General features: G+C 40.1%; 1 protein-coding gene across 5 annotated transcripts in view; it reads left to right on the top strand.

Moving 5' to 3' along the window:
- LOC122557086 (sodium- and chloride-dependent neutral and basic amino acid transporter B(0+)-like) overlaps positions 1-12,089 on the top strand; it is a 57,692-nt gene that overhangs the window by 24,903 nt on the left and 20,700 nt on the right. For 3 of the 5 annotated variants that reach the window (XM_087992237.1, XM_087992234.1, XM_087992235.1), the window contains 6 exons: positions 2,445-2,673; positions 6,635-6,760; positions 7,428-7,546; positions 9,077-9,176; positions 10,714-10,823; positions 10,913-11,083. In XM_087992237.1, coding sequence (XP_087848363.1) covers positions 2,445-2,673; positions 6,635-6,760; positions 7,428-7,546; positions 9,077-9,176; positions 10,714-10,823; positions 10,913-11,083 — 855 coding nt within the window. The remainder of the gene's footprint in view (positions 1-2,444; positions 2,674-6,634; positions 6,761-7,427; positions 7,547-9,076; positions 9,177-10,713; positions 10,824-10,912; positions 11,084-12,089) is intronic. The other 2 variants (XM_087992236.1, XM_087992238.1) reach the window with 2 other exon arrangements.

A 12,089-nucleotide genomic window follows, 5' to 3' on the forward strand; every position in this document is an offset into this window, starting at 1 on the left:
AGGGTCAGTCATGGTCTGTGATAGAAGAGAGGATAGAAATTGTTGGGGAATGGTGACAAGGAATGGGATGCAATAGAGTTCCTCCTTCGTGCCTCCTTCTTTCTGAAATCTTGGAACTGATTCAGGTCTAAGAGTTTCAGGTGAAATGCCTCATTGAAATATGAAGCCAATATTGACCCACATTTTGCTGTGTCAGGGCCATAGAAAGGGCCACTCTGGATGAGCCTTGTCCTTATCCATTCCGTGTCAATGAGATTTGGTGCTGCAAGTATCTGGAAGTGGGAGGGGTAAATGAGACAACATTGTCTACGTCTAAAATTTAGAATCAACATCTGGAGTGAACATTGGAAAGTCACTGATTATATCCTTAACCAGTCAGATTGTAGTATTTTGAACTTAACAATGCAAGGACTGAGGCAGAAAAGGAAAGTGTAAGTTTGAGTAGGTGACTTCAATACTGTGAACCCATTCTTCCAGTAGTTAGTTTAACTTCCAGAGATTGTGACTGGTAGTAAATAAACACTTGCACATCATTAAAAGGTTATTCAATGCAATATTGCGTGAAACAGATTTCTGAGTTTACAGCATAAGGATAGAAATTTTACTGACCACAGTGAATACAAATAGACAGACTGGGAGATACCATTTTAGGAAGCTGACAGTGGACTATTATAGACTGGATAACAGCGGTTGGAATTTTGTATTCAGTCCAAAAACACAGCATTGTTTGTGAACAGAAAATAGTGAACAATATTACTTCCTCAAATTTTCTGACAGCAATTAGATTTGATTTCCATTTATATTATTTATCCGCTTTCTACATGAGTCTGCAGATTACAATGTAGTTTTGCAGTGGCCAGTAACAACTATTGCATGGTACCTGTTGATATTAAACCACATTGGTTGCTGTGATATTACTATAATTTTAAAATGAATCATTAATTGTGCTGAAAGGTGTTCTAGAGATGTACAAACATGGTGAATGCTGCAAATAATGAACTAAAAACATAAGAAATAGGAGCAAGAGTAGGCCATCCGGCCCATCGAGCCTACCCCGCCATTCAATAAGATCACAGCTGATCTCTTCATGGGCTCAGCTCCATTTATGCTCCTTCACTGTTCAATAATCTATCTATCTTTGCCTTAAAAACATTCAATGAGCTAGCCTCAACCATTTTGCTGGGCAGGGAATTTCACAGATTCACAACACTTTGGGTGAAGAAGATCTATCTCAACTCAGTCATAAATCTGCGCCCCCTTACTTTGAAGCTATGCCCCTTCTTCTCATTTCACCAGCCAGTTGAAACAATCTCTCTGCTTCTACTTTATCTATTCCTTCATAATTTTATATGTTTCTAGAAGATTCCCCCTCATTCTTCTAACTTCCAATGATTGAGTCTACTCAATCTCTCCCCATAAGCCAACCCTCTCAAGTCCAGAATCAACCCAGTGAACCTCCTCTGCACCCCCATTCAGTGCCAGTAAATCCTTTTTCAAATAAGGAGACCAAAACTGTACACAGTACTCCAGGTGTCACCTCACCAGCACCCTGTACAACTGCAGCATTATACAGCTGGGATTTTGTATTCAGTCCAAAAACATAGCAGTGTTTGTGAATAGGAAATAGTGAACACTATTACTTCCTCAAATTTTCTGACAGCAATTGGATTTGATTTCCATTTACATTAAACCTGTTTTTAAACTCCACCCCTCCAGCAATGAAGGACCATAAACCACTTGCCTTCTTAATTAACTGCTGCAACTGCAAACAAACTACTTGTGATTCATTCACAAGGACATCCAGGTCCCTCTCCTCTGCAGTATGCTGTAATTTTTCACCATTTAAATAATAGCTCATTTTCTTGTTATTCTGACCAAAATGGATGACCTCACACTTACTAACATTGTACTCCATCTACCAGACCCTTGACACTCACTTAAACTATCTATATTCCTCTGCAGACTTGAAGCGTTCTCTTCACACTTTGCTCTGCAAACCATTTTAGTGCCATTTGAGAAATTTAAAACACTATGTTTGGTCCACAACTACAATTTATCTATTTAAATCGTAAACAATTGAAGTCCCAATACTGATCCATGGGGCATACCTCCTTTATCTTAAGCACCTTTAACTTCGGCAGCAGGCTTTCGTGTGACACTTTGTTGAATGCCTTCTGGAAACCGAGTCAGTCACTGAAACCCATGGCTGATGGAAGAATATATCAAACACCCCAGGGGAAATTCGGCAGTAAGTGATTAAAAGTAATGATGACCGTCCCATTTAACAGAGATACTGTTAATTCAGAGGGAGCTACTTTGGTCAGTTCACCATGGATTAAGCATATGTGTCCTCATATTATTTTCAAGGTTAACATCATTTTATCCTTTGAATAAGTTTGTGTTTCATTTCCCTCCAGACACTAATTCTATTTTCTATTTACCAGGTCTGGAAAGATGCTGCAACGCAAATTTTCTTTTCCATTTCAGTGGGTTGGGGCAGTTTAGTAGCATTGTCATCCTATAACAAGTTCCATAACGACTGCTACAGAGATACCATTGTTGTCTGCATGGTTAATTGTGCTACGAGTGTGTTTGCTGGATTTGTCATCTTCTCCATCCTTGGACACATGGCTCATGTACAAGACAAGCCTGTTTCAGAGGTTGCACAGTCAGGTAATTAGAGCTGTTCTAAATATTCAGGGTCAGACAGCTTTAATGCGCTGTCTGAAGTGAATCAACCTGACGTTCAAGTATCTAGGCACAATGATCAATCCTCAGATCCAAATTGATAACCAGGCTCTGAAGAGCAACACCTATTGCCATGATGTTTGATTTATACTGGACAGGGATTGAAGCTGAATAATGCAATGGAATGCCTGGGGATTGAACCTTAGCTCTTTAAAGTGAGCTTTTGAAATAATCGCAGAAACAGCAATATCAAAGCAATAAATTAACATTATAGTCCAGTATAAGATCTGTTATTTAACTTAGAGTTACATTTTATATGAACCATGTTTAATTTTTTATGAAGAAAATTTGAATGAATTCTAAAATGTCAACTTATACTTTTAATCTGAAGCAATTTTGTTTATTTATGACATCAATTAAAGTACTGTATTGTGGTCTCAAATCATAAATTGTTGAAAGCACATTTTCCAGAAAGTTTTTCATGTGAAAAACCAGTTTCATATGAACATTCTGTGCAATGCCAGTTATATTAGATTAGATTCCCTACAGTGTGGAAACAGGCCCTTCGGCCCAACAACTCCACACTGACCCTCCAAAGAGCAACAGTTATATCTGTTGATGATGCTGTAATAAGTAAGTAATAATGACGAGGGCTGCACAGTGGCTCAGTGGTTAGCACTGCTCCATTTCAGCATTAGGGACCTGGGTTTGAATCCAGCCTTAGGTGACTGTCTGGCTGTGTGGGTTTTGCACGTTCTCCCAATGTCCATATAATCCTGAATGATCAGTGCCGTTTACTCATTCCATTCTCTGCCTCTGTACATCACTGGAAATCTTTTTCTCAAGATATATTTATGAGATGAGAGTGTCATTGGCTAGGCCAGCATTTATTACCAATCCCTAATTACCTCGAGGGCAGTTAAGACTGGCTTGGGTCTGGAGTCACATGTAGGACAGATTAGGTTGGCAGTTTCATTCCCTAAAGGATGTGAGAGAAACATAGTTTTTTTTAATGATAATTGACAATGGATTCATGGTCATCATTAGTCTCTTAATTCTAGATTGTTATTGAATTCAAAATGTACCATCTGTCATGGTGAGATTTGATTCCAGGTGCCCAGAATAATGTGCGTCTCTGTATTAACAGGTCAGTGATAATACCACTAGAGCAACACCCAACCCACACCGTTCCCCCCCCCCCCCCCCCCCCCCGCCCCAAATTATATCAATCTCTGTCTTAAATTTACTCAAAGACTGAGCTTTCACAGCCCTCTGAAGTGGAGAATGTTTCAACCCCCGAGTAAACTGATTTCTCCTCATCTTGGCCCGAAGTGACATCCCCGTTCGTTTTTAAATTGTGGTCCCTGGTTTTAGATTCTGCAGGCACAGGAAACATCTTCTTTGCAGCTACCCTGTCATTCTTGTTACAACACTGCGGTGAACTCTTCTGCTAATTAAACCAAACAGCCAGAAGAACTCACCTCGCCCCATAATCTGTTAAAATATGAGAGACAAAGAACTCTCAAATTTCACTGTTTAAAGAAAAAAAATCAATTTATTCTTTAACTCTAAAAATGAACATTAAACAACAACTATTTGCACCTCTAATCCTCCTTTCTCTTAAATGTTTGTTATCTACATCACACTGTATAACTATATACTGTTCCCATAAAAACTCATATTAAAATTGCATCAATTTAATTTCAAAACCAGACAGCGGCTGTTGTTTTCAGTGTCTGTCTTCCTCTGGCTGTAGCTCTCCCTGGGTCATCTTCAGTCTTTTGCTGCAAAGATGTTTCATGTGAAAAAGGTGCCTTTGATAGAGAGTGTGATGCTGGCAGTTAGTCTGCCGATGGCACTTGGTCTCTCTCTGTCTGTCAAAATATCTGCTTCTTTATGCCCCAAGCATTGGATCGTCTCATTGGTTCGAGGTTGGCAAAAGCATTAAATTCAAATTCTGTTGGGTTTTAGTATCCTGGGGCATAATTTAAATTGATTGGTTAGATTTGAATTGTGGTCAAAACAACTGAAGTATCTAGTTTACAGCCAAATGTTACATATTTTCAATTTTCCAATACACTCTGAGACTGCTAATCAGTCACATGACAGGTGCCTGCAAGCTTTCAGTACAAAACAGCTTTCACTCTCTCTTAAAGGTACATCACACGGCTTCAAATTCAGAACATTCTCTTTAACTATTTTGTAAGTTTCAAAGTGATGACCTCTCATTCTTCAAAATCCTAGAGACTATAGATCCAGTTTTCACAATCTTTCTTCATTGGATAGTTGTGCCAACCTGGGAACATGTCTAGTGAACTTTAATTGCAGTCCTTCTATGGCAATGATATCTTTCCTGAGAAAAGGAGACCAAACTGTACACAATATTCCAGGTGTAGTCTAACCAAGCTCTCCTCCACTTACCGCACCTCCATCCTTGAACCCTATCCCCCCAACCGCAAAAGAATTGAACCCCCAAGTCCTCACGTTCCACCCCATGAATCTCTAGATACAGTGCGTTGTTCTCCACCATTTTTGCCACCTACATTCACACCCCACCACCAGAGATATATTTCCCTCCCCACCTCAATCTGCGTTCTACAGATACCATTCCATCCGGGACTCCCTTGTTAGGTCCACAATTTCCACCAACCCACCCCCTGCACCCAACACCTTCCCTTGCCACTGCACGAGGTGCAAAACCTGCACCCACACCTCCACCTCACCTTCGTCCAAGGCAATAAAGGATAATTTCAAATCCGGCAGAGATTTTACTGCACACCCTCGAACCTCATCCATTGCTCTCGATGTGGTCTCCTTTACATTAGGGAGACCGAGTGCCAACACACGGAATAGTTCAGGGAACATTTCTGCTTCACACACACCAAACAACCTCACCTCTCTGTGGCCAAACACTTCAACTCCCCTTCCCACTCCCCTGAGGACATGCAAATCCTTGACCCCCTCCACCACCAAATCAAAGCCACCTGCCAACTGGAGGAAGGACACATCATCTTTCGCCGCAGGGCCCTCCAACCACGTGGCATCAATATTGACTTCACCAGTTTCCAAATCTGCCCACCCCATTCTGCCATCCCAGATCCAACCTTTCATCTTGGCACTGCCATCTTGTCCTGTCTTACCTGCCCATCTTCCATCCCATCTATCCACTCCATCCTTCCCAACAAACTATCATAATCATCTCTATGGGCATTCATATATCACCTTTCCACCTGCCATACTCCCACCCCCTATTTATTTCTCAGTCTCCTTCCTCATCCATATTCATGATGAAGGTCTTTTAACCGAAATGTTGACTCTCCTGCTCCTTGGACGCTGCCTGATCTGCTGTGCTCTTTCCAGCGCCACACTTTTCAACTGTAACCAAGTTCTTAGACAATTGAAGCAAGACTTCACTATTGCTTTACTCAAATTCTCTTGCTATACAGGCTGACATTCCACAAGGCTTCCTAATAGCTTGCTGTCCATACATGTTAATCATCAGTGACTTAGCGACACAGTTACCGAGGTCCGTTTGTGCATCTACACTTTGCAACCCCTAACAATTTAGGAAACGCACTGCGCTAAATTATCTGTTCAATTATTTCTCTCTCATTCCCGATTCTCCAACATTATACCCTGCTTTAGAATGCCAGTCTCAACAACATATTGGAGAGATTTTTTTTTTGCCTTGAATATAAACGTCACTCTGAACTCAGTGTTCACTGCTTTCAAATATTGTAAATTCTTAATTGAGAGTGATTGGTTATATAATGTAATTATAATGATTTATATTGTAAATGTATATCAGCACACCATTGCAGTCTGGTGAAATGAACAATTTTGCAAATGTTGACAAATTAAGAAATAATAAATTAAATGGATTTTAAGTCAATAACCTGTTTACAGCAACATTAATTGTACTTTATCAATTCTGTTCACTGTTCAGGTTTTGGTTTGGTCTTCATTGCCTACCCAGAGGCCCTTGCACAGTTGCCGTGGGCACCATTATGGTCTGTTTTATTTTTCTTCATGCTGTTCACTCTGGGAGTTGACACATCATTTGGAGGTTTAGGTAAAAATGGCATTGCATCATTTAAACAACTGATTTCTTTTGAAGGAATAATGACGGAATTGAGCAAAAAAGTGCTGTCGGTGATGTTAGTGGATAAATCTATAATATTTCTTTGTAGCAATTGTTTCCTCGTTGTCTGAAAGAAGAATTAATGTCTTTGTTTTATTGTTTAGCAACTGCTTTGAAGTAAAATTCGGGGGAAAGAAAATCACATGACATCTGAACAATTTCATAATGCAATCTGTTTGATATCTATTATGGTGGTTTTAATCTTGATGTTCATGTTCCATCTCTTTTCTTTGCTCTCATGCCTAGAATTTATCCCTTCACATTTAATTGAGACAAATACTGTTGTTAAACAGATGGAGACTTTTATTTACCTGCCTCACAGGGAACAGGATGGTCAGCAAACTCACTTACTAATGTTGAAACTCACTCATGTTGAAACACCCTACGTGATATCGGAGGATAATGATGATGCAGTTATCCTCTGCATTAGAGCACCAGGAACACAACTGGGGAAAAAAATACATGACTCAGGGCTAGAGAAATGGATGCAGAAACCTTTTACTCCAAACTCCCAGGGCTTTGGTGTGTCCAGTGATGTTTTGTCCTGTCATTGTGCAAGTTATTAATTAATCACTTCATTTGACATTTTCTTCATCAGAAACAGTTATGACAGCCCTGCAGGACCAGTTCCCTACATTGCTCCGATCAAAGCGCCTTCTTCTGACAGCTGGCATTTGTTCGTTATTTTATCTGCTTGGCCTTCTATATGTGACACAGGTAGGTTGTTTAACAGTGATTTAAGCTGCTATCACATGTACTCAGTAACTCTTAAAAGTTGATCAAATTCATGGGATGAAGTAATACAGCAAGAGCTTGTGCTCTGGTCCTTTCCTTTTGCAGCTGTTTAATGTTGTGCAGTGATCTTGTCATATTGACATGTTGCTGTGATTCTGAGTTCGCTCTCAGACATTCCAATCTCACACTAGGACTGGGAAACAGGACCACAATTCTGCTTATTATGTTATAAGATTTCTCAGCAAACACATTTGTTATCACTGAATGGAATACGCTTTGTATACGTGGTAACTGCTATGGGTATAGTTGAGTTATCATTCCAATGTCTGATGGTTGGAAAATTAGTCAGTCACTTTGTGAAAATTGTCACCAGTGATGGGAAATAAATGTTACAAACTGCAGCCAAGGCTACAATGCAATCTTATAAGGGTAGAGAGGTTCTTTCTGTTGATATGGTGGGTGACTTTGACACATTCTCACTGACATCTCAGTGTTCCTGTTGATCCATGACCATTACAGAGTGAGCTGTTCAGATGCCTTTTTTCACTCTATGCCCATATGCCCCTGGTATAATGTGGCAATATAGCTTGGTAAAGAGCTTCAGCTATAAGCATCTGTTTATCTTTGAAAGTCATGCCTCTTAAGAAACAATTTCATCTCTGTATGGCTAAAACCCTTGAAGTGTATCTGGCAACTCTTGTATTCACATCAAGCCAGACTTCGATAATAATTTTCCAAAATTTCATCAGTTATTTGTTTTATTGAAGTGTTGGCAGTTCCGTTGTCCAATACTCATCATATTGATATTGACGATATTTTCTAATGTAATGTTTTGTCACTTTAGCAAAACATTCATGGTCTAATTTGGCTTTGGTACACCTCTCATTGTGTCTGAAGAAACTATTCTCCTGCCTAGTTTGTAGTGGATCTCAAAGTTATATTGCTGAACTTTGGGATACTGAGAGAAATCATTGTTTTCATGGGATTTGTGGAAATACCCCCCAATGTTCCCAGGCAGTTAAATCTGGAGACAGAGGGTTAAGATGTACAGAAAGGGTGATCATGTTTAAATCTAGAAAGTATTTGACCCACGTGAGATCACAGTTAGAACAGTGCAGGTAAATTCTGCTGGCTCATTTTTGAAAATCACATTCAGTTATCAATATAGAAGAGAGAACAGCAATGTAATAGATGCCCAGACATAAATGAATGAGCGAATATTGAGCATCAAGTTAGAATTGTGTTGGAACATTTCTGACAATGGGTCATACCAGACTCGGAACAGTAACTCAGTTTCTCTCTGCACAGGTGCTGCCAGACTTGGAAAGTTTTTCCAATATTTTCTGTGGTTGTTTCAGATTTCCATCATATGCAAGATTTTGCTTCAATTAGAATTATGTTTTTTTACCCATAGGTCTTCATATTACAAATCTCTTTAAAGTCTGAATTTGAAAGTAAGAGTACTTAATAATTTTCCTGTGTAATATTTTTGAATTTTCCATGTAATTTTAGGCTGGGATTTACTGGTTAAATTTTATCGATCATTACGCTACAGACTGGATTCTCTTTATAACAGCTCTCCTGCAACTCATCGGTCTCAGCTGGATCTATGGTCAGTGAATCTTGAAAAATACTGAAACAAAATCAATTAAATTACAGCACTTTGTAGTTTCTTTAATAAAATCAGACCAAATGAATCAGCTGCTGGACGTGGTGTAGATAGCTCTTTATATCAGAAGGTGACGAGAATTCAAGTGCTCTTCTTTGTTAAATGCAGTTTACAGGACATCGGTTAGGCCACTTTTGGAATACTGTGTTCAGTTTTGGTGTCCCTGCTATGGGAAGGATGTTGTGCAACTTGAAATGTTTCAGAAAAGATGTACAAGGATGTTGCCAGGGTTGGAGGGTTTGAGCTTTGGGGAGAGGCTAAATAAGCTGAGGCTATTTTCCATCGAGCATTAGAGGCTGAGGGGTAACCTTATAGAAGGTTATAAAACCATGAAGAGCACGGATAGGGTGTTTAGCTATGGCCTTTTCCCTGGACTAGCGGAGTCCAAAACTAGAGGGCATAGATTTAAGGTGAGGGGGAAAGATTTAAAAGGGACCTAAAGGGCTACTTTTTCTTGCAGAGGGTGGTGCATGTGTGGAATAAGCTGCCAGAGGAAGTGATGGAGGCTGGTACAATTACAACATTTTAAAAGTTAAAAATCACACAACATCAAGTTATAGTCCAACAGACCTGGTGTTGTGTGATTTTTAATTTTGCCCACCCAGTCCAACACCTGCATTTCGACATCGTAACATTTTGAAAGATATCTGGATGGTATATAAATAGGAATTGATTTGAGGGATATGTGCAAACTGCTGACAAATGGGACTAGATTAATTTAGGATATCTGGTTGGCATGGACGGGTTGGACTGAAGGGTCTGTTTCCATGCTGTACAGCTCTATGATTCACTTTCCCCACCCCAAGTGTGGTTCAACTGAGGCATGTCCACCCCAATGGTACACTTTCCTTTGACCACAGTACTATCCTAGTGTCCATGAACTGAACCCTATACCTCCCACACCAATCTGAGCCACACATTTAACTCCAATGTTTTATTTATCCAGTGTGTTTGTCAGTGATACAGGCAGTAGTCTTGAGGTTAATCACATTTCCTCTCCCAACTTGAACAGCTTCCTCTACCATGATGTCATGATCTATCAACATCTCTAAGGACTTGTAAAATATGAAACTGAAATGTTTGTAACAAATCCTAAATACAGAAACATGTGAGCAACAGCAGAAATAGGCCATTCGGCCCCTCAAGCCTGCTCCACTATCAATACGGTCATGACTGATCTGTTTGAGTTTCAAATTCCACATTACCTTCTTCACCCAAAAGAGCTCATTCCAGGAAAACTCATGTTTCCAATTTGTGCTGGGATGGACAGACCCTTGTTCCTAAAATGGGAGGGAAAGATTGATCATTTGGTGACAGGGTTCAATTTCCTTATCCTTAAAATGCCAAGTGACTCCTTTTCTGCTTAAACCTGTTCATTAGTGGGCCACCCAGTACAAGATGAACTTCGATAGTAAACAAGCTGCCCTGAAGACAGGACAGAGCGAGTGATGGTGTCTCTCTGCTTCCTTGTTGTGTATAGGGATAAACAGATTCATCAAGGACATTGAGATGATGATTGGGGAAAGGAATTGGCTCTTCTGGCTGTGGTGGAGAATCTGTTGGATTCTGATCTCTCCATGTTTGCTGGTGGTAAGGAGCTGTTTCACATTATTATGATTTAAACTGAAAATAGTCAATCTCATTCTATTTCTGATCTAGTTTTGTATCATTTCATTCAGGCAGTCTTAATCTGGTCCTTAGCAACACTCACCCCTCCAACATATGGACCTGTTGAATACCCTGTCTGGTCAGGAGCACTGGGCTGGTGTATGACCATCTTCTGTATTATGTGGATCCCCATTGTGGCCATGGTGAGAGTTGTCCAAGCTGAGGGCCCCACCTTGTGGCAGGTGAGGGACAGTTTTGAAATCTTTTAAAGATTAAGGAACAGAGAACATAAAATTAGGCTTTGGAGTTCCAATTGATTCAACACACAGCTTATCCTTTCAAAGTCAAGATATCCTTTTGTTCTACTTACACTCATGCTCAGTTTAGTTCACTGTGAATACCATCTTGGTTAGGGATTGAAGCTGGAGTAATGGGTGTACATTGGAGGTTGTGTGCGCAAAGACGTCACTGAGGTATAATTCACAGTGTTATTGCACTGTGTAAGGATCAGGTAAGGATAACTGCAGAGTGTGACAGTGAGAGACAGAACATATAACATAAGAATGTACAGCAGTTAGGGTCAGAGTGAAGAAAAATAGTAAAATTACAAAGGCTCTTTACCTGAAAGTACCAAGGGTTCATCACAAAACATATGAATTGTGTTAATTAAACAACTAAAACAAGGTGGGTCAGTTAGCTCAGTTGGTTGGATGGTGAGTTGGTGATGCTGAGTGATGCCAATTCCCGTTCCAGCTGAGGTTACCATGAAGAACTCTCCTCCAGGAACTCTCCCCTTGTCTGAGGCATGGTGACCCTCAGGGTAAACCACCACCAGTCACCTCACTCTCTAATGAGAGAGCAGCCCTATGGTCTGATAGGACTATGGAGACTTCAGTGTTACAAAAAAAGTGTAACTTATAACATTTACACAATTAAAACAATGGTTTTAGTTAAGCGGGCTAAAAGGGGTCATGGAATATCTTTAGCAAATATTTAAGGACAATCCCAAGGCTTTTTATTCGGAAAAAGGAGCAAGAAGGTAACTAGAGAAAGGGTTGGCCCACTGAAGGACAAAGGAGGGAAGTTATGTGTGGAGTTAGAGAAAGTGGGTGAGATTCTTAATGAGTACTCTGTGTCGGTATTCATTGAGGAGAGGGACACGGCAGACTTTGAGGTTAGGGGTAGATGTTTGATTACTCTAGGTCAAGTTCAGCATAAGGAGGGAGGAAGTGTTGGATATTCTAAAAG

Source organism: Chiloscyllium plagiosum, unplaced genomic scaffold (assembly GCF_037043375.1).
Source record: "Chiloscyllium plagiosum isolate Xiang-an unplaced genomic scaffold, Cpla_swu_hap1 HiC_scaffold_11, whole genome shotgun sequence".
Taxonomy (NCBI): domain Eukaryota; kingdom Metazoa; phylum Chordata; class Chondrichthyes; order Orectolobiformes; family Hemiscylliidae; genus Chiloscyllium; species Chiloscyllium plagiosum.